Source organism: Pseudonaja textilis, chromosome 8 (assembly GCF_049901715.1).
Source record: "Pseudonaja textilis isolate UNSWEBS1 chromosome 8, rPseTex1.2, whole genome shotgun sequence".
NCBI lineage: Eukaryota > Metazoa > Chordata > Lepidosauria > Squamata > Elapidae > Pseudonaja > Pseudonaja textilis.
Window position 1 is genome coordinate 31,330,672 of NC_141997.1, and position 21,866 is coordinate 31,352,537.

A 21,866-nucleotide genomic window follows, 5' to 3' on the forward strand; every position below is an offset into this window, starting at 1 on the left:
GTCATAAATGGCAGTCATGTCACTATGGGTTGCTGCAAATGGCCATAAATGTGAGCAGATAGCCAAATGTCCAAAGTACGGACACATGACTGCAGAGGGGAGACAGCAGAGGTGATATTCAGCTGGTTCTGACCAGTTCTGGAGAACCAGAAGTGAAAATTTTGAGTAGTTTGACGAACTGGCAAAAGAACCACCTCTGACCGGCCTCGCCTCACCCATCTCTTCTCTGCCTCCCATTGAGTCCCAGCTGATCGGCTGGGTATTTTTTGTTGCCCTTAACAGGAGAATGGAGCTGGAAAGCAGGTTAGTGGGGTGGGGAGGGAATGGGATTTTGCAATAACCTTTGCCCAGGTGTGGAGAGAGAATGGAGATTTTGTAGTATCCTTCCCCTGCCACGCCCACCAAGCTACACCCACAGAACGGCAGTAAAAATGTTTGAATCCCGCCACTGTGGAGAACTTCAGAACCAGGTAGTACCAAGTATCTTTTTGGAGAGGGGGAGGTCTGTCGTAACTTCACACCATTGTTAAGTGACCCATCATATGTCAAGGACTACCTGTATGTCAAGGACTACCTGTACATTCTTATAAATATTTAGATTTTTAAAAACGTATCTGTTATGAGCTACATTAATTTTTTTTAAATATACATTTTAACAGTGAATTCATTGCAGAAGAAAGCAATGAGAAATTCTGGCAGTTTTTGGAAACGGTGAAAGAACTAACAATATATCAAAAAGGAGGTAAGCAATATACATATGTGTCAAATCTTTTATATGAATGGCTATATCCGTGATGGCGAACGTAGGTCTCTGCAGACAAGCGAGCCATTGCCCCAGCTTAGATTCACCACATATTTTCTTGCCTATGTGTAAAACCTTATTTTTATCTACATTGAATTTCATGAATTTCACAGGACCTAGTGTTCAAATTTCACGAGATCCATCTGGATCTTTAGCCTATATTCTGGGGTATTGGCTATTCCTGCCAGCTTCTGGTCCCAGTGACTGACCCAGATTGGATCCTGCAACTCCTGTAATATTTGAAATGTTATAGTGCTTGGTGTAATTCTGTAAATAATCCCAATCCCAAATCAAAGGCAGGGGGGGGTGGCAGTTTTGCCTGGGATCTTTGTTTTCCTCCATTGTCTAATTTAAATCTAATTTAAATTGTTCTGTTATTCTAAACCATAAAGTTTCTAATCTTTGTTTGACTTGCAGTAGTAGACAAAATAATTCTGGCTCCCACTGGTAAAAGTTTCAATATGCCACATTTGTCTGGATCCTTAGATTATTTATAGCATTCTTGGTTCAAAATCTTATTTTATCTTCTTGCCATTTATTTCAAATTCTTTAAGGTTCTTAAACTTACAGTTAAGTTTTCTTTTGTTCAGAGATGAAGATAGACTCCTCAGTTGGTTTTTCAAATTTATCACTTGGAAAATTTTAAATAGCTTTAAGGTGGTTAAATAGGCAATTTCTGAAAGAAATTGGAAGTAAGTTTACATAAAGTCTTTTAAAAGGTTTGTATCTTTTACAAACATAAAGTCTTTTAAAAGGCTCAACCACACTTGTGAGCCTAATAATTGACCCCTTTGTTTCCTGGTACTCAGAGCCACAGGGCAATTCTATCCTGGGGTCTCTTCATAAGAAGCAACCATCCAGAACACAGGTGTGTGATCACCCTTATCTAGAAAGGTTTCAACTAAGTGGTAAAAGTGGTAACTAAGTTGGTAAAAGCTGCCCCTGTCATTTTATAAAACCCAGCATTCATGATATAGCAATGGCATTTAGACTAAAATACCGCTTTACAGTGCTTTCCTCTCTAAGCGGGTTACAGAGTCAGCATGTTGCCCCCAACAATCTGGGTCCTTATTTTATCCACCTCGGGAGAATGGAAGGCTGAGTCAACCTTGAGCCAGTGGGATTTGAACTGCCCAAAAGTCAGCAGAAAAAGCCTGCAGTAGGCTCATATATATGGTTTTTACATGTATAGCAACCCCAAAGCATGAAATGTGTATTGGAACAGATCCATGGGGCACAGAGTCATTAAAGGAGAATTTTGAAGTGAGTTGCCTTGGATTGAAGTGGCTTATTCTATTTTAACAGATGGTATAATACTAGGACTTGTAAAATCAAGGCCTTTATTATCTAACTCAGATGTTAAAAAGGCAGATTTTTTTTTTACAAAGAACAAAACTAAGTTAAAGTAAGTATGAGTGAAAATAAATGTTCCTCAGTTATAGAAAACCTCTATAGGTACAGGAAGAATTCCAAGGCAACCTGAGGACCCTGCTTCTTTTTTCTAGTTTCATTTTAACTTTTGCCAATCCAGAGATTGTATAGAAAGGAAACATTTCAAGACATCCTTTGAAGATGAATTTTATCTCTGTACCGATGCCTGTCGGGACTGTCACCCTGCTACACCAGCCATGCTTCACCAGATGCCAGACTGCCATGGGATGAGGGGAATTTGAAGTACTCTTTGTGAGTCCTGAGGGAGCTGCTGGCCGTTTCAAGGTCATGGAGTGGAATGTGACTCCCTCCAGCCCACCAAGCCAGGGACTGTTGCCAAAACAATTTGTTTGAATGTAATTGGATAGTTTTAAGATAACCAGGGGAAAGGTAAGGAGAAACGAAAAGTTAACCAGATGCTTTGGGTATGAAACTTCAGTTCTGACTTCGCTACTCTGTAAACATTTGGCTTTAGTAAAGAATACTTTTGTTAACAATAGATTTGAGAGTCTTCCTTTTCTAACTGACAAAGTTGAGACACTTGACGTTGCCTCTGTTTGAAAATTGGAGAAGCCCAAAGTTACCCCCCTAACCTCTGTAGCTGAGGGAGAGGGGGCGGCATGACCTTACCTTCATCGGTTTCCCATTTAAAACATTGTCCAGTATATCATACTTAGGCACTTTTGTAGATAGATCTGCTAAGTCAATGCCTGAATGAGTTTCTTTGGTGGATGTAAGAATGGCAAATAACAGTGCTTATTTTTCTCTTACAAATGATGAACCTCAGTGTGAATTGGAACATGCGTGCCTGTACATTTATTTCTGTGAGGAGCAACAATTGCCATGACTACCATTAGGGAATGATTGTACCTATTCTCTATGTTGCCTTCGGAAAAGAATAAGTTGTAAATTGCTCTCAAATTTTCTATCAGTGAACAAAACAACATGTAGAACATTATATAAACATAACATACAGGGCATTGCGCCAAACCATACCTCTGGAGGCTTATCTAAGTAAATCATTATACGGTTTCTACAAAGCAGTACAGATTATTTTGTTCAGGTAGGCCTTTGTTTTGTGTATGTATGTATTGATTTTTGCAGATGAAGCTAAGCTTTTGGTTTTTCTAATTTTTAATGAACTTAATTTTATGGCATCTATCTTTTTCAAACTTTCAGAATCTTGGAACTGGGAGTATGAGAGAGTGAGCGGAAAAAAATTTTTTTTTCTAAGTCATTCATGTGTTTTTATACTTATTTTGGAGTTGTTTATTTCTTAAATTCCAAGAAGGTTGTTCCCACTCTCTTTGGATGGCATTCAGACAGCCTTTTGTCCCCTGCAATTTTTTCATAGTTATCTGCTGTTCCTGTCATTTCTTATCTCTGATTGCTGACACTTGACTGGCCAATTGTTTCTTTCTTTAGATCCTTCCCCTCTTGAGGTATATGAACCTCTCTAATCAAACATTTTTTCTGTACCTTGAATGCCAGAACTCACTCACTAGGTTTTGTTGAATACACTTTATTATTATCAAGAACAAATTGTGATTGTATTTGTGACAATTTGCCTTGCTGGGTTTTGTATTTAGTCAATCCCAGATAGTGGGATTGGATTAGTCCTTATTCTTGATGGCTGAAAAGTTATTAATATAAAGAGGCTAAAAAAATAATCTTGTCCTTAGAGGCAAAAAATAGTTTTGCTATGGGAATTAAAAGTGAGAATTATGACTGAATGTTCAGAATGTTGCAGAGTCTTTTAATCAAGCTGATTGTGATCAGATCATGCTTCTATTTATCTTTTCATTCATGTAATTATGGATTTGCTTGAACGTCAGGAAAATATTTCTTTTAATAGAGTTGTAAAGTTATTTTTTAAATCTCAGTTGTTATCAGATTCAGAATCATATTCAGCCAACCTGGAACAAATTGTCAGCTTCCAGAGGCAGTATAAAGGAAATGCTCAGCACATGTTCTAGGGTTCTCCACTTAGATCCATTTCTCAATCCAATGGAGTCTTTCTGGTATTAACTGGATTAGAACAGATTACATATTGGGAATCATAGCGAGGAGCAAAACCAAGCTAATCTTGGCTGATGCTGAAAAAACTAAACAAAGTCAGACACAGTTAATATTGGGATGGAAGAATATCAGGAAGTGCTAAGGATTGTGGGCTAGATTGGGTACTCAAGAAAGGAAGAAGGTAATACAACCACTTCTGTATTATTGCCAAAAAACTACACGAGCATGTTCACTGGCTCAAGGCAGATTTATCTCACACTTATCTAAAGCTAGTAGGCAAGGAACTAAATATCCTCACAACTTCTTTCATTTCCTAGAAGTCTACATTTTTTCAGTATGTAAAGTCAAAGAACAGCCAAGATGTAGTGGGTGAACTTTAGACATAAAGTGTGTCCAGGACTAGATATTCTCCCATCCTCGTGTTAAATTGTTACATGCTTTATTCAATAAAGCAACAGTAATTTAATGTTGCAGTTGTTGTGAGGTTGGTGTGTTTTAATTGTTATTCCTTCAAGACCTGCCCAGGTGTTCAGTTAGGTATGGAATTGTAATTGCTATTTGTGAAAAGAGAGTCATGTCCATAATCACTTTGTGGAAACAAAATTCCTGTTTTGTTTACTTCAGTTTATCATGCCATGAATTCCACCTTGTGGTTTTTCACTTTTACATGGGTACCTTCATGTTGTCTTTTCTTCCACATTATGGTTTTTTGTTTCATTTGACAATTTATTTTGCTATTTTTAATCTGCTCAATAATCCAGATTCTGTGAGAGGATTACGGTTACCTAAAATGTGAACTATTTGTTGAAATATCTTGGAGAACCAGAAAAACAGAAAAATAATGAAAACAATAAAAGCAATTGTTGAAGGTATACAAAGAAATTTTGTCCTTGGGTTCAACCACATCGAAACATAGCATTGGAAAAACCCAACTCCCTGTTCAGGGCAGGTCCACGAGGAAATCTTTAACATCTTTAACAGATGACCATCCAAACTTATGGTGAAGTTCTCTACTGCAGTGGTTATCAACCATAGATCTACAAACCCCTGGGGGAATGTGATATCGTCACAGGGGATCCATGAAGTCTTGAAGAAATGTTATGTTTTGTTAAATCTTGGCGTCCGTGGCCATGATCTGTGGCCACAAAAGGTGTTTCAAGGGAGTCCATGGTGAAGAAATGGTTGAGAACCACTGCTCTGTGAATGAGAACTCACCAATTCATATAGCAGGATCTTCCATTGGCTGACAACACATACACTCAGGAAGGTCTTTCAGATAACAATGGCGCAATTGTTCTGCAAAAGAGAGAGAGAAAGTTATTATTAAAAAAATAATAAAGCTGGACATAGTTCCTTGTTGTGGCCCCAATTCCCGAATCTATGCTGTCAGAGGAAGAAGACCTGGAAGATGAGGAGGAGGAACCGGGAATGCCTTCCTCCCCAGGACCTTCCTCTCTGGCAATGCCTTCCTCCCTGATAATGCCTCAGGTTTCATCAGACAAAGGAGAGGAACAGCCTGAGATTAATAAGGCATATCGGAGCAGCCCCTGACAGGGAGTAAAGAGGAAGAGTGTTGGATTGATCCTAAGCAGCGTTGTAGGGAGAAACGTGAGCAGCAACGTAGGAGGCGTGGGAGGGTCGGAGAGTGAGCTGAGTCATTGAGCCACACCCCACAGGGGATAAAAGTGGGTGTGTTTTCGGCTGGAACTTTGTACGGGACAAAGTTTAATCTTACTTCAGATTTTCTTCATGAATGGTTTTTGTGGACCGCCTTGTAATTTTCTTTGAGTAGATTTTTATTTGTTATCAATTCGGACTTGGCAGGCAGTGAGTGTTGGAATGCCAAGGATATTATCAGTTCCAAAGAATTAACTCTGTGAAGTCTGAGCCAGCTTGCCTGCCTGTGTTTGTGTGAGTTTGTGTGAGTTTGTATTTCTTCTTTTGGGAAAGAAGAAAAGTGAGACAGAACAGTTTCTTATAAGAAAACTCATATTAGAAAAAAGGATAGAAAATATTTGACTGATAAAAAATTGGGTGAGGAATTTATTTTAGCAGGAACCCAATATAGCCCTAATATTTAGAAGGAAAAATTTTGACTTTTAACAAGAAATTACAGACCAATATCATTATCGAAAATGATTGTAAGTTGTTCACGATGATTCTGGATAATGGATTAAAAATAATTCCGCAAGAATTTGTTCCTAAAGATCATTTATCCAAAAGCCAATTAACAGATGAATATTTGCAACAACACAATGAAAACAAGCTGCATTAATTATTTTAGATGCAGAGAAGGCTTTTGTCTGTTTCAGTTGGATTTTCCTGTTTCCTATTTAAAGTTTTGAAAGATGCGTACTTTAAAGAGGATTTTATAAAATGGGTGAAGTCAATTTATCCTTTCAGAAAGTACAAATTATTGTTAATGTGTCAACTCATAAAACATTCCTATGCCTGTTTAAGTAGGTGCCATAAAAGGGGGGGGGGGATCTGGAAGAGCAGTTGAAAGTGAAAGTACATTCCAACTTTTATCTTTAAAAGATTGTAGCTAAAATACCAGAGTTTTTGCCTGCAAATATATTTAATTGGAGAATGTGAATGACACCCAACCTGTGAACTTGCTCAATTGGATAATCTGGTTTATGAGATACCGAAGTGGGGGAGAGGGGAAACAGGACCACAGGTTACTGTAAATTACATATGCCAAAGTTGGCTTCATACAGGGAGCTTCTAATGAATGTCGCCTCTAATGAAAGTTTTGAAGTTTGGCTCGAGAATCATGATTTAATTAGAGCAATTGCTGGAATCCTGATCTAACAAAACCATGTAAGATTAAAAAATGAATAAGACCAGTTTTCCCCACTATCTTTCTCCTTTGTATTTGAGTTCTTGGATGTCTGAACAGAGGCATAAACAGGATGAGAGGATTGTGAGAATAAAAGTTTAAATAAAAATATTTAAATAAGAATAAAAAGAGATATACAATTTAAGAGCTTTTGCAGATAATTTGGGACAGGTTTTGAGAATATGGAATAGGTACAAATTATGTCCGAAAATAACTTTTTGGGTCTCAGCACGAAACATTTTATAGATAAGAAATAGTAGACAGCTACAAACAATTAACTCATCATGAAATACTATACTGGAATTATACTAGAATTTTGTCAAGGAGAAAATTCAAATATAAATCAAACGGTGTAAGACAGCTTGAATTAGAACTATGTATAAATTGTGAACATGTTATTGCTAAAATTGTATAAACCTCTATTAAAATTTGAAACAGAAGAAGAATATATGATAAAGTGTCCTAAGAATTTTGATTACAATGTACAATTGACTGCAGTGGAATATGTGGTTGAAAGGATTCAAATTTACATTGATCATTACGATCATGAAGATAATTTTTATCGAGTGTTGTATTGTTGGTGTATGTCACTGGAGAGGTTGTCTGGGAGAAATGTGTCCAGTGTGTGGCCCTGGACAGTTTGGTTAGGTTTTAAATAGAAATGAACCTACAACATTTGTGTGTGTGTGTGTGTGTGTGTGTGTGTGTGTTTAGGTATTTTGTTATGTTTTACTGGACCTTTGGGACTAATCAGACCAACTGAGGATTTAGAGATAAGATTATAGAAAATAGGGTGAGATATAGAATGATGATGTATCAGACTGATCAATTGTTAATGTTGAATATTCTTGCTGGGGATAAAGGAGAAAGATTTTTCCCCCCTTATTTTTTATGTTCTTTCTGGGGGATGTTTTGCACTTCCTACAGTTTTTAAAATGTATTTTTATTTAATGTATTCTATTTTTGTATCTGTTTTATCTGATTAATATAATATAATCCTTAATAAAAAGTGTTTTATTTTAATTTGTGACTGATTAACAGTTAGAAAGAAGATTTAAAGTCTTAGAATTTTGTTGCTATATGAGATAACTACAATGAGATTATTATTTGCACAAAGATGGAAAGATATTACTCACAATGGAGGAATGGATGATGAAAATAATGGATCTTACCGTGATGGCCAAATTGACATCTTCGATTAAAAAAAAAAAGACTATCAAAACTTGATTGCTGACTGGAAAATCCTTAGAGACTTTTTGTATGAAACAAAAAAAATGAACTTATAATACTGTTTTGATAATTAGAAAGACTTAGATTATAAAAAAATAAAGTTTATTCTGTGCCCACAGAATCAGAAGCTCCTCTCTCTCTCTTTCTCTCTCTCTCTCTCTCTCTCTCTCTCTCTCTCTTTCTCTGTGTGTGTGTGTGTGTGTGTGTGTGTGTGTAGTTTTGGCTTGCTTATTCTTTTCTTTATTCTAAATATTAGTTTGTTAGATTTTATCTTTATTAAAATCTGATAAAATTATAGTTTTTTAAAAAGAAGTTCTTCCAGTAATTAAGTTTTCAACATCATGCTTCTTTGAATGGCTTTACCTGGTAGTTATACCTATCTCTGTTCTTCGGCCTTTCTTACTTGACTACTTCCATTCTTCTTCCCAAGCCATAACTATAAAGTTGTACACTGTGTTGGCAAGCTGCTGGTATTGAAAGTTTAGTGCCAGAAATAATTTGTTTTGCCAAGATACTTTATATTTCATTTATATTTCTTTTCTTTTTAATATAGTCTCAGAGCATTCTTATTATGACTTACTCCTGAAGAAAGCTGGGCAGTTCCTATCAAATTTGCAGATTAATCTTCTGAAATTTTCTCTTTCCTTGCGGGCATTTTCCCCAACTATTCAGATGTTTCGGCAGGTATGTAAAATTGGCTGTTCATGTTAGGAACCTGTGCATGGTTACAGTTCTCAGGTTATGTCATATGAACCATCTCAAATAGAAACTCTTAAAAAATAGCTCCTTTTACTGGCTTCTTTCACTCAGCAAGCAATTCTCTTGCACATGTATGCCACGAGGTTTAAATGACTTTAATGGTTCCCTTCATCTACCTTTGATGGCTACCTTGTAAACACCAATCCTTAGCCAAGAGGAGTCCTAAGTGGAAATAGGCCAAGAAGCAGGCATCTGAATGATCTTTTTCTCCAGGACTTCATTCAGAGTTTGTGAGAAATAGATTTCCACTTGGCCTCTATAATGCAGGAGAACCTATATTACTCCAAATACACATTCTCATCTTATATATTATAGAGTTGTGGAGGATGCAGTTTGGTACCTTTAGTTGAATCATATGAATATCTTATAAAGCTAAGTATAGAGACTGATGTCATTGCAGACATCAGATGCTGAATTACAACTTCCAGTGTCCCATTGGCTGGGACATTGTTCCCATTGGACCCTTCTTTCCAAGTTTTGAATAATTTGATTCCATACTAGGAAATTATATCTTTTCAGGAAAAAAAAATCCTTTATTATTTAGAATTAACTAATTTGCTTTTAAAGATCCAAATTTCAAGTTTGTCCTTTCTCTGTAGTGTGAATGTTCCCAAAAAATTTAATTGGTAGATGCTGATATCCAAGAAGGTCATATTTATAACTACCTGGATAGAAATGCACCAGCCTCAAGTATGTTTCAGCAATTCATAAAATCAGTTTTTGAAAGTTTTACATTATAAAGTGCACTGCAATTATAGAAGCATGTTGAACCATTTGTTTAAAACTTTTCTATTGTTCTTTTGCTAGGCTAGCAATATTGATTATGACTGAGTCTGGAAAAATTGATGCTCTGTTCTTTCCTGGGTTTTGAATATGTATATTAATTTTTCTCCTCCCAGGCTTGGCACTTAAGCACAACAAGATAGTAGTTGAGTAGGCTCCATTATTTGTAATATGAAATGAGAATGTATTGCCATAGAATGTAATTGTTGAAATATTAGATTGCAGCTCTTGAGCCACCCCCAAAAGGATGCAATGCCTTTGTGGTTATCCATGGGAAAAGCACCTGTAAAACTAATGAAATTAAGAAGCTTCTGATGTCAGCTCAATCAAGGTGAGTGTAGTGAGCTATGTTTTAAAAATATAAATACATTTTAAGCTCTTTACCCCATGCAAAATGAATATTAAACACAGTGATATGCATTCCTCATGATACCCACAGAGATTTAATTCAAAGTCCTCCTATTGCTTGACTCTCCAATAACAGGATATTTCCTTTCCAAAAGTTGTTAAGATGTCTTTTCCTGACTTTGGCTTGCTCTGTACCAGTAAGCTTACCAATACTAACCTCTCACAACACACATATTTTTCACTCAATGATAGCTTAAACCAGATGGAAAGGAGAATGAGTAAAATCCAGGTCACTGAAGCAATTTTTGTGTGCAAAATAATATGATTCTTCATTAAGCAAAATAGGCAACATGGATAGGGATCACATTTTATTCAAGAGAATAAACGTTCTTCCTCTAGCACTGGATTTTCAATCAAGCATGAGTCAAGCTACAGTTGATGTTGTTCGTTAATCTCTAATGGTTCCATGTTGCACAATAAATAAAACAACTTCATTGCTTTGTTGATGCTATTCCACAACTAGTTATAATCCAAGTATCATACAGTACTCCACATCAACACAACAAGACTAACTTTGGTGTAGGTAACTTTTAGATTTGCATGATTACATACTTGGCTGGTTGTCGCTTTTTGGCACATTCACTGAAGTATAATTCATACTGAGCTGAACGTGACTTTTTCTTAATCCAAGGCCCAAACCATATCTCTTCAAAGGAGATCATAAATTCCCTGTACTCAAGGAACCTGCTGTAGTCGTGATCCTTTATGCTGAAGTGGGTACCAAAGATTTTGCCACATTTCACAATGTCTTATCTGAAAAAGCACAAAAGGGAGAATTTGTTTACATTCTCCGACATTTTGTCAAGGTAGGTATATGTGGAAATGTTATTGTTAGCTATCTAACTTTAGAATAAAATGATTTCTTTCAAGTTTTCAATGTGCTGCAGTGTTTAATATTTAGTTCCCAAATTGTGTTTTATAGAAGATAACTGCAGCTTCATTAATTCATTCAATTTCTATAGCTGCCCAACTCAACCAGGTGACTCTGGGCAGCTTACAATTCTAAAATACTAAAGCAGTTAAAATAAATTAAAAGACATTAAAACAATAGAAACATCCACAAAATGAATAAGAATAAACAGCAGCCGTGATGATTAATGAATTAATACTAAAGCCAATATTAACGGGCCTTTCACACATTATGAGTTCCAGGCCTAGGTGCAGTACATAGTCAAGTTTGTAAAGCTTTGTGAAAAGCCCGCAATGTTGAGACTGTTCTGATACTGAGGGAAGAATATTCCTTAAGGCAGTGCCTACAGCAGAAAAAGCCCTTTTAGTTCCTGACAGTCAGCACTCTTTGGGAGCGCTGCAGATCCCATAAGCTATTGAATCTGATTGGATGGATAGAAATTCTTGGATGAAGATGTTCCCTCAGATAACCTGGTCCCAAGCCCATCAACCACGACACAGATGTCTGTTGAGGTAATTCCCCGTTAGAAAAATGAGCGCGTACAGGGAAACGTATTTGAGAGTAGTGTTTGAATAATACACACACAGCACACAGATACACCGTACAGTAAATGTAGGTTTTTTACTTTCAATAAAGGTTTAAGCAAAGTTCAAACACAGTCCAAAGTCATTCACAGGTTAAATCAGTCAGTTTTCAGTCCAGGGATAATCCAATAACAAATTCCAGTATAAAAAAAAAAGTTCAGTATCAGACTTACAGCAAATCCAAGAATATCAGTCAATTAGGAGGAACAGCAAAACTCTCCAACAGAAGGCAACAGAGACTGAGACACACTTTCTTCTGAGACTAAGACTAAAACAAAAGGGAGAATTTTCAGGTTTCTGGCTCCATCTTATGGCCGTTTGAGAAACCATACCCAATTACAGTTTTGCATTTTCTTAAAGAGACAGTATTAAAATGTCTATCCTGGTTTAGATATTTCCATCCCAAATAGCTGTTAGGTGACTCACATTCCTAACAATGCCAGAATAAAAATATTTCTTTGAAATGAACAGAACTTCACAAGAGGACCAGAATCTTAAAATCTTTGATGATATTGTCAGTTTTCATAATATCAGCAAATAAAGTGGATCTCTCTTTCTCTCTCTCTCCATCTCTCTCTCTCTCTCTCTCCATCTCTCTCTCTCTCTCTCTCTCTCTCCGTCCCTCTGTATGTGTGTGTGTGTGTGTGTGTGTGTGTAATGCTACACTGTGATTAGTAAAGAATGGATCATGCACTTGTGTTAGATTGCCATTTCTTTCCTGGAAACCTAATGTTTAGTAATGATTTCATAACACATTTTTTTAAACTATGCATGCTTAATCCAGAAACGTAGCACTGAGAAGATGTATTTGTCTGGATATGGTGTGGAACTTGCAATAAAGAGTACAGAATACAAAGCGATGGATGAATCTCAAGTTGAAGGTACATTTTTCTTCCCTGGTATAACTGGAAAATATTAGGACAAAACATATGTCAGGTTATTGAGGCAGTAAACTTTTGCATAGCCCCATGGATAATGGAAGATAATGGAAAATACGATATTAGGGCAGTAATTATTTTCCAGACACACACTCTTAGTTCTTTTTGGGGGAAGATGGCAAAAGTAGCCATGGCACTGAGAATCAATATAGTAATGTACATTTGTAATGTTTTTGTAGATAGAAGCCGCTGAATTGTAATGTACATCAATCATGGCTTCTGTTTCTTCTCTAATGGAAATCTTGTCTGTAATTTCCTTTTGCTCATTTTGGAGCAGGAAAACAATCATTTGCAAACTGAATATGTTGTCGTATTTTCTTTTGATGTATATTTAGGCACAAGAAATAGAACAGAGGAAGAAGATAACAAGGATAGTGAGGTCCAAGGATTTCTCTTTGATACGTTAACGTAAGTTGATTTCAATCCCAATCCTTCATTTTACATTTGAATAAATGAATGACTTTATTATATTTCAAAGATTAAAAGAATTGTATTGAAAAAATCAATTTATGATATTATAAATGTGTCATTCACTTCACAACTCTGTCAAGAAAGGGGATATAATGGGGCAAAACTCAATTAACCAGTCTCTTACTTGGTAACAGAAATTTTAGGCTCAGCTAAAATTGGCTAAGCTTTGGCTAAGCTTTGAAATTACTAGTATGCACTACAAATAAATCATTCCAAGTGCCTCATTTGATTATACGAAGGAAAACAAGAATAGAATAGCTTCATAGGGCATCACTTTTTTAAATTGTTTAAATTTAAGTTCAGGAAGTTATTTATTTGCAATTTATTGTTTATATTAGTGTATTTTGGAAAAAATGGAACAATATTAAAGAACAATCCTAATTTTAGCAAAAGGCAAAGTTTTATTGACATTCTTTTAGGTTTATTGGTACTGTTGTTGGTTTTTTTATAACTGTGATTTAGTCTGTTATTGCATTTATTTATTTACCTACCTAGAACCTTTTTAATTGGGTGGGTTTTAAAGCTATAACATGAATAAATATTTAAATAATTGTCACACAGAAGAAGGAATAGGCTTGTTCTCTCATTCCCCAAAGGGCAGGACCAGAACCAGTAATGGAAATAGGCGGTGGAATGGAAATGGACTTAAGTTACTGTGTTTCCCCGAAAATAAGACCCTGTCTTTTTTTTTTTTTTTTGGCCACAAAAAAGGCACCAGGTCTTATTTTCGGAGATATCAACTACTGACTAACCTTACTTATGGCCTCCTTTTCGCTGTCAGAGGCCTTCAGGAACTTCTTTTTCTGCAGCTGGCAAGTCTTTCCTGAAGGCCTCTGCAGCCAATAACAGAGCTCTGGATCGATCGGGAGCTTTGTTACCAGCTACAGAGGCCTTCAGGAAAGCCTTCCCAACCTTGCCGGCTGCAGAAGAAATGGGCCAGCAAGGCAGGTGTCAGAGTGTGCAAGGCCTGGCTACAACTATCCAAAGTTAAGTAGTAGGGCAGCTCTACCCCCCCATCCCCACCCTAGCTTAATTTTTACCCATCCGCTCTGGAGTGGGCGGGTTCTTAATTAGGGCTTATTTGGGGGATAGGGTTTATATTGGGCACGCATGTAAAAATCAAGCTAGGATTTACTGTCAGGGTAGGTCGTATTTTTGGGGAAACAGGGTAGATATTAGGAGGAATTTCTAGATAGCAACTGCTTTCAATCAGTGATACTGGCTGACTTGTGAAGTGATATATTCCTCTTTACTGGAGCTTTTCAGACAAAGGCTGGATAGCCACCCATCCAAAATGCTTTAGCAAATATTGTACCAAGCAGGAGAGTTGGATTTGATGACCCTTGAGACTCTTCCAGCTCTATGACTCTTTATCTGTAATCTCATATGTATAAATGCTCTTTAATGTTAACTTTGTTTATATTTTATAAACCAGGGAGAACCATCCTGATCTCAAAGACAATCTGAAAGAGTTGAAAAAATACCTGATTGAAAGCAGTGATAATACAGAACCTTTGAAATTGTGGGAACTAAAAGGTATTGCTCATTATGCTGGTTTTCATCTTTGTGAAATACTATGTGCCAGTAATAATTCCAGGTTTCAGTTGGAAACCTTGTCTGTATGCTATTAAACTTCTTTCGTAAGAGAGGAAATTGCAGGAGGTATACAAATCAAATATCATTGCTGTATAAAGAACATAAATACTATGGCTTTTCAAAAAGTAAAGAAGGAATTATTTTTCTGTTTAGCTGGACTTTTTTTGGTGCAAAGGGGACTGAAAAAAGAAAATATTTAAATCTTTTGTGCCTGATATCCTTACAGTATTTTTTCTTTACCGATGCTGTTATCAGAGTATGAGAATAGACTATGAAGTGTTATCTTTGTAAAATAAAAAATGAATGGTACTTTAAAAGCTATTTTGTCATATTCACAACATGACAATGAGGGAAGTTAACCATGAATTTTTCAGAAAATTAAGCTTTTTCATCATAACATGACAGTTATATAATATGCTATCTTTCTCCTTTTTAAATTATTAGTCATTATTTCTTATAACTTTTATGTTATATATGCACTGGTTAGGAAAATGAAAACTGAAACAGTCTTTATTGAAGAAGCTAAAATTTACTTATCTTGGTCCTTCTGAATTTAATCTTAAAATAAATTTGGTGTGTTTCGGACAGAGAGCTAACTGATGTTTCCAATTTGTGCTTTAATTTTCTTCCTGAATTCCACTTTGGACTGTAACAAAATATGATTTGAATGTTTATGTGAGATCCTGCATTGTCATTCTTTAAAATTAAGCTTAATGTAAACCCAGAACATGACTTGATATTGTATTTGACAAGGAGAACCTTAATAATCTTTATGATTCACAAATCATAATCTGTTTACCTGTGGATTAGGGCGCACAAAACATGCTAAGTCCTCATATGCTTTCTTGGGGGTTGGTTTAGTTTATAATCAGGTTTAATACATTTTATGAAGCTAGCCAATTCAGTGAATTTGCCTGATTTTACGACCTTTTGTATCATATTCATTAAGTGAATTGTACGGTTATTGAGTGAATCTGGCTTCTCCTATTGGCTTTGCTTATAGGAAGCCCCTTGGGAAGATGACACATGGTGATAATGTGGACATTGTAACCATTGTAACCATTGTAAAAACATACCAGACGCCTAGCACCCAAATTTTGATCACATGGTTGCAGGGACATTGTAATGATTGTAGATGCTAGGACCAGTCATCAATCAGTTTTTAAAGTGCTATTGCAACTTTGCATAGTTAGTCTTTAGAATAACAGAATAATAGTGTTGGAAAGGACTGTTGTGGCCCGCCAGTGGCCAGATTCAGACAGTGAGGTGGTTGGGGAGGAACATGGGCCAGTCCTGGAGTCTGAGGAAGGTTCTGAGGCATGCTTTGCGTTGGAGGCAGAGATGCGGTCAGGGCGACCTGACAGTTATCAGCTGCCTTCAGAGTTCAGTGGGGCAGACGAACAGTTGGAGCCTGTTCCCAGTGTGCGCATGCACAGAGTTGCCAGAAGAAGAGAATAGCTAAAGAACAAGGGTCGACTTTGGAGTAAAGCCACAGGTGGATGGTGGATGGCCCCTCCAATAGGGAATAAAAGAGGAGTGAAAGGCGAGTGGGGTCTTGCAGGAGACAGTTAGTTCATTTGAAGCCCTGTTCCTGCTTTCTTGCCTAGTATTGTCTGCTACAGTGTGGCATCTGAAAGGTACCAGCCTGGCAACACTCCAAATCTGATAAAGGTCTGTAATTATGGAATTTCTCGAAAGACTGTTGGCCGGGACTTTGCTGGAGAGGAATTCACTGTAAACTAAATAAAAGGGGTTTATCGAGATGAGGAGTCAGCTTTGTGCTGTTGGGAAAGCCTAGGTCAGAAAAAAGGACCTTGGAGGTTTTCTAGTCTAACTCCCCGCTCAAGCTATATAGCTATACCTATATAGACTATATATCATTCTGGACAATGGCTGTCTAATCTCTTATTTAAAACCTCCAGTGATAAAGTCCCTACAACTTCTGAAGGCAAGTTCTGAAGGCAAATGCTCATAAGTCAAGGACCACCTGTATGGTAGACAAAATTTTGAATGTAATGTGAGGTTCTTTGGCAACACTTCATTTTCTTTCAGATATTAGTTTGCAAGCAGCCTCTCAAATTCTCTCTGCGCCTGTTTACAATGCATTAAGAGTAATGAAAGACATCGCACAGAACTTCCCGGTAAAGGCCAGGTACAATTTATTTCTGTGATCGTCATATGAATGTTTGGATTTGGGGCTTATCATTGTGATTTGTTTTAATTTGCCCTAGGATGATGTGTTTTATTATCCCTTTTTTAAAAGCTTGAATGAAAATTGATAAAATTAAAAAAATCCAGCATGAATATTCAGTTTTAAATGGCCTGCTCATTGTAAGTTGTCAAATTTAGGGAATAATACCATATATTGCAGTGATCGATTTTTGCAGCTTTCTGTTCCAAGTGAAGTTACTTCTTACATTCTGAGGCATATGTGATATTTCCTATGTTACCAGGCTTTGGTGTTGTTTTAAAGAACTTTTTCTTGTATTTTGCATGTTAAATGTAGTTTTCAGATCTTATTCCATTTACCCTCACGGCAGTCACTAAAGATGTACTAAAAGAACTTAATGCCTTTTTCTACCATTCCAACAGATAATAGGCTAATACCACTGCCTGCCATGTCTTGAATCCCAAATCCTGCTTAGTGCTTAATTGATTTTACAAGACTCAGCTGGCATTAGTTTTTGAACTTCTGTGAGAACTTTCTATAATAAGAAGGCAGCATGAGAATGTGCTGTTGGTATTAGATATGATATGTGTAATGCAGAAACTTGAATAACAGACATTAAGAAAATAAATAAATTGGGTAAAACACCCGTTTCCATAAAAAAATTATCCTAAAATTGCTTGAGATACAGCATCATGAAAATTTACTTGGAAGTCCGATCCGCTGAGTTTGGTTTAAGAAAGTTGGTCTGTAGCATAAGAATAATGTTTAGAAATTCCATGCAAAGGAGAAAAATGTACACATGCTCCTCAATTAGCAGTTGTAACTCTATTTGCTAAGAGCGTCTGAGGAAGATTTGTTAAGATCTTCTGAGGAACCGTGAAACCTTTTGATGTATGTGAGTTCAGTGGTCTCGTGCGAATAAATTTGTTTGTTTCAAAATAGCTACTTGGGTATTTGCAGTAGCGTACTCAAGATATTTGACAACTGAAGAGAATAGTTTTTAATAACCCCCCACCCCCTGAATCCTTTGTTGCTGATGGTGCAGGAGTTTAAGGTATTAGACTGGAAACCAGGAGACTACGAGTTCCGATCTTGCCTTAGCCTGGCTGGATAATGCTCTCAGCCCTAGAAAGAAGAAACGGTAAAGCCACTTCCCAAAAAAGGGTAGGGAGTAATTGCTAAGAGTCAAAACTGACTGAAGGTACCATTTTTTCCCCTCTAATGGTTCTACACCACCACTGTGTTCATTGTGCAGGTGGCAGCGTGATTTCATACCAGCTGCTTGCCTCCGTCTTTAATAATAACAATACTTTATTGTGATTGTACGTATATACACAGTATACACCTGCAGCAAAATTCACATAACACCCAGAGACCAGATCCATTCGCGCGCACACACATGACAATCCCCAAACACACCTTCACCTACTAAGATTCCCTGCCCCCTAATACACACAAGCACCCACACAACAGACCAAGTAATACTGTCCAACAGCTCACTGATGGTGGTCCTCAACTTCATTGTTAAGTGCAATTATAGCTCTGGGATAAAAACTTCAGAAAACGTGTAGTCCGAGTTTTAATTGCTCTGTATCTTCTTCCAGAAGGCAACAGTTCACAAAGATTGTAAGCAGGATGGGAAGAGTTGTGTGACTTCCTCAAACAGCGAGATGCATCCACAGCTGGTAGCTGGAGCCTGATGAAATTCTGGGCAGTTTTAATGATTCTCTTTAGAGCTTTTTTGTCCACTACAGAGCTGCTCCCATACCATGCAAGAATGTCGTATGTCAGGACACTCTCAATGGTGCTGCGGTAGTAGGACAGAAGTAGATACTGAGATAGATTTGTCTTCCTGAGCATTCTCAGGAAGGACAACCTCTTTTGTGCCTTCTTTACAAGCATGTTAGCATTCATAGTCTATGAGAGGTCCTCCGAGATAAAAGTGCCCAGAAATTCTATAGCACCTTCTTATTGCCCGTACCTAGGGCAGACTGCTCATTATTATCAGCACCAACATTGATAGGCCCCTGGATATATTGGGGGATATTGTGCTATCAGAAGTTTGGGAAAAAGAAATTGAACAAGATGTGCAACACTGAATTTTCATTCCAGTTGTTGATTGGGTGTAGAGAGCGAATGCTAAAATAAGAGATCAGATATTAGATTAAACAACCATCAAAAGGTCATGATGATCTGTATCCCTCTCCATTAATAAGAAACACATCTCTGCAAACTACCTGACAGTACTACTATTTATGAGTGGCATTAGATTGCCTTTTCTCTAGCCACAATAAATGCATTTCTCTCCAGTTGATTGGAGAAGGAGGAAAATATCCCAATACAGAGCACATGGGTCCATGAAGATAAATATTAATTTAGTATTTATTCATTGTAGGGTTTTGAAATGATTTAATACAGTTGCTCATTATTACATATTCAGGTAGGCCAGGAATTGAATTTATACACTCCTGAAGAATAAATTTCCATGTACATGCCATATAGAGCCATCATAGCGCAGTGGTTAAAATGCAGTACTGCAGGCTACTTCTGCTGACTGTCAACTGCCAGCAGTTTGGTAGTTCGATTCTAACGGGCTCAAGGTTGACTCAGCCTTTGATCCTTCCAAGGTTTGTAAAATGAGGACCCAAATTGTTGGGGGCAATATGCTGATTCTGTAAACCACTTAGAGAGAGCTGTAAAGCACTGTGAAGTATATAAGGTACATAAGTCTAAGTGCTATTGCTATGTACTGTACATCAAAGGAAGTTGCAAAATTTTGATCAACTGCCATTTATGCACAAGAATATCTATGGGATTATTCTGGATAATCTAAAACAGGGTGTCCAACCTTGGCAACTTTAAGACTTGTGGACTTCAACAGATTCCCAGAATTCTGGCTGAGGAATTCTGGGAGTTGAAGTCCACAAGTCTTAAAGTTGCCAAGGTTGGACACCCTGATCTAAAATGTAGTAATATATTAGCAAATTGAAATTAAATTTAAGCAGGAACTTAGTATTTCTACTCTCATGGGGGCAGTGTTTAGAGGAGGAAAGGAGCACATGAGCCGAAGACGGATCATGTTTCAGCCATGTAGTTCTATAATCATAATTTAGTGTTACATCCACACTGGACTGTGGCACACTTTATTGATGAATAAATATTTAAACGCAGAACAATTACCGTACTTAGTAATTTTTTCATATTCTTTTCTCTAGATCCTTGACTAGAGTGCTAGTAAACCAGCAAATGAGAAAAGAAATAGAAGAAAATCAAAAGGTTTGTACTTACTCTTTTTAAAATATGAAATGAAAGAATTTATTGTCTACTACTAGGAGATGAGAGTCAGATTGGTGCAATGATTTAGGCATCAGGATTTGTCATAATTTGTTATGATTACTTATTTGTTACTATAGCAAATTCAATACTTCTGACCGAAGCATTTTTTTAAAAATAAAATCAGAACTGAGAATATTTCATAATATGCCATCAGACAAATTTGATTTAATATGAGAAAGTAAAACAACAACATTTTGTCTAGGCTGGTCTTCCCATTGAGGAAGATGGAACGACCTCCTTCAGACTGAATCATGGTGGGATAAAATAGGGGCAGAGCCAGCCTTTCTAAACTGTTATCCCCCAGATGTGGACTGCCCGTGAATGTTTCAAATTGTAGCCAAATACATCCAGAAGGGTCTAGGGCAACTCACCTCAGCCAACTCACCACAGCCAACTTACCATGGCCAACTCACCAATAGCCAACTCACCAATAGCCAACTTGCTATGACCAACTTGCTGCAGGACAATTTGCTGCAGAACAAGAGTTATACTAATATCAAAGAAATAGTGGAATACAATGATTAAAGAAAGGATGCCAAAGGAGGGACAAAATGAAATGTGAATGAATAATAATTTTTTAATTATTATAAATAATTAAATTGAATTGTTGAACTGTTCTTCCATGAGTTGTCCTGTGGCAAATTGGCTATGGTGAGTTGGCCATGACAAATTGTCCCATTCTGCATCCAGAAGGCTTTGGGTTGGGACAGATGAAACCAGGAATTACAGCAAGAATTTTTAAAATCTTGGATTTAAGCAAGAGGAAGGAGCTGTCCTAATTTTTTCAGATAGTTAGGATACATTTCATGACAAATGCTGAACGTGAATTTGTGGCCCGTAATTTGTCAAACCAGTTTTAAACGTATCTGATGGAAACTGTGAATATGTAAATATCTATTGGGCTCCATATTCGACTACGCCTGCCAGCAATACAAGAATAAAGAGACTTTAATCGGGGATCCCTCCCACCAGCGACAAAGTGGAAGCGGAACAGGGATTCCCTATGACACTGTCTCGCACTGCTACCTGGGAGGGGAGGCTAAATGGGAATTCCCACATGAAGTGGCTGGGGCGCTCCACTGTACTGCGGGGAGGGGGGATGAGTGCGGGCAGGGGGGATTTATACATCGGGTGTTACGGGTGTTCAGGGAAGTAGAGGGGATCGGTGATAGGGAGAATGCATAGTGTTTGAGGCTATGGCAGGGGAATATAGTCTAGGTAACTAGTCATATTAGGAAATGTTGGATACATGGGTAATTAGAATAGGGCGGTCTACAGGAGGTAGCTGCAATTAGATAGGTGGAGTTATACTAAAAGAGCGCTGGAAGGCAAACACTCCTAGTGCTAACCTAAATTGGAATTCAAGCCGTTATCGCTGGATGGGATGTGTGTTACTTGTACAAATAAACGACTGCATACTTCAGTGCTTGTTGGTTTGTATCTTGGGAACACGAACATCTTGAAGATCGGCTGACAATATCATTCAATCTTCTAAAATCTCATTAAGGAATATTTAGTATCAGATTTATTTTGCAGAAATCAAGAAGATCTCCTTATCTTGAAAAATAACTAGGATGTTAAAATTGA

At 37.1% G+C, this 21,866-nt stretch overlaps 1 protein-coding gene across 1 annotated transcript in view; it reads left to right on the forward strand.

Moving 5' to 3' along the window:
* UGGT2 (UDP-glucose glycoprotein glucosyltransferase 2) overlaps positions 1-21,866 on the forward strand; it is a 72,746-nt gene that overhangs the window by 3,885 nt on the left and 46,995 nt on the right. Inside the window, exons 2-10 of the mRNA XM_026708351.2 lie at positions 660-742; positions 8,878-9,008; positions 10,085-10,197; positions 10,906-11,080; positions 12,553-12,649; positions 13,042-13,114; positions 14,613-14,713; positions 16,826-16,925; positions 20,159-20,219. Of these exons, the coding sequence (XP_026564136.2) occupies positions 660-742; positions 8,878-9,008; positions 10,085-10,197; positions 10,906-11,080; positions 12,553-12,649; positions 13,042-13,114; positions 14,613-14,713; positions 16,826-16,925; positions 20,159-20,219 (934 nt within the window). The remainder of the gene's footprint in view (positions 1-659; positions 743-8,877; positions 9,009-10,084; positions 10,198-10,905; positions 11,081-12,552; positions 12,650-13,041; positions 13,115-14,612; positions 14,714-16,825; positions 16,926-20,158; positions 20,220-21,866) is intronic.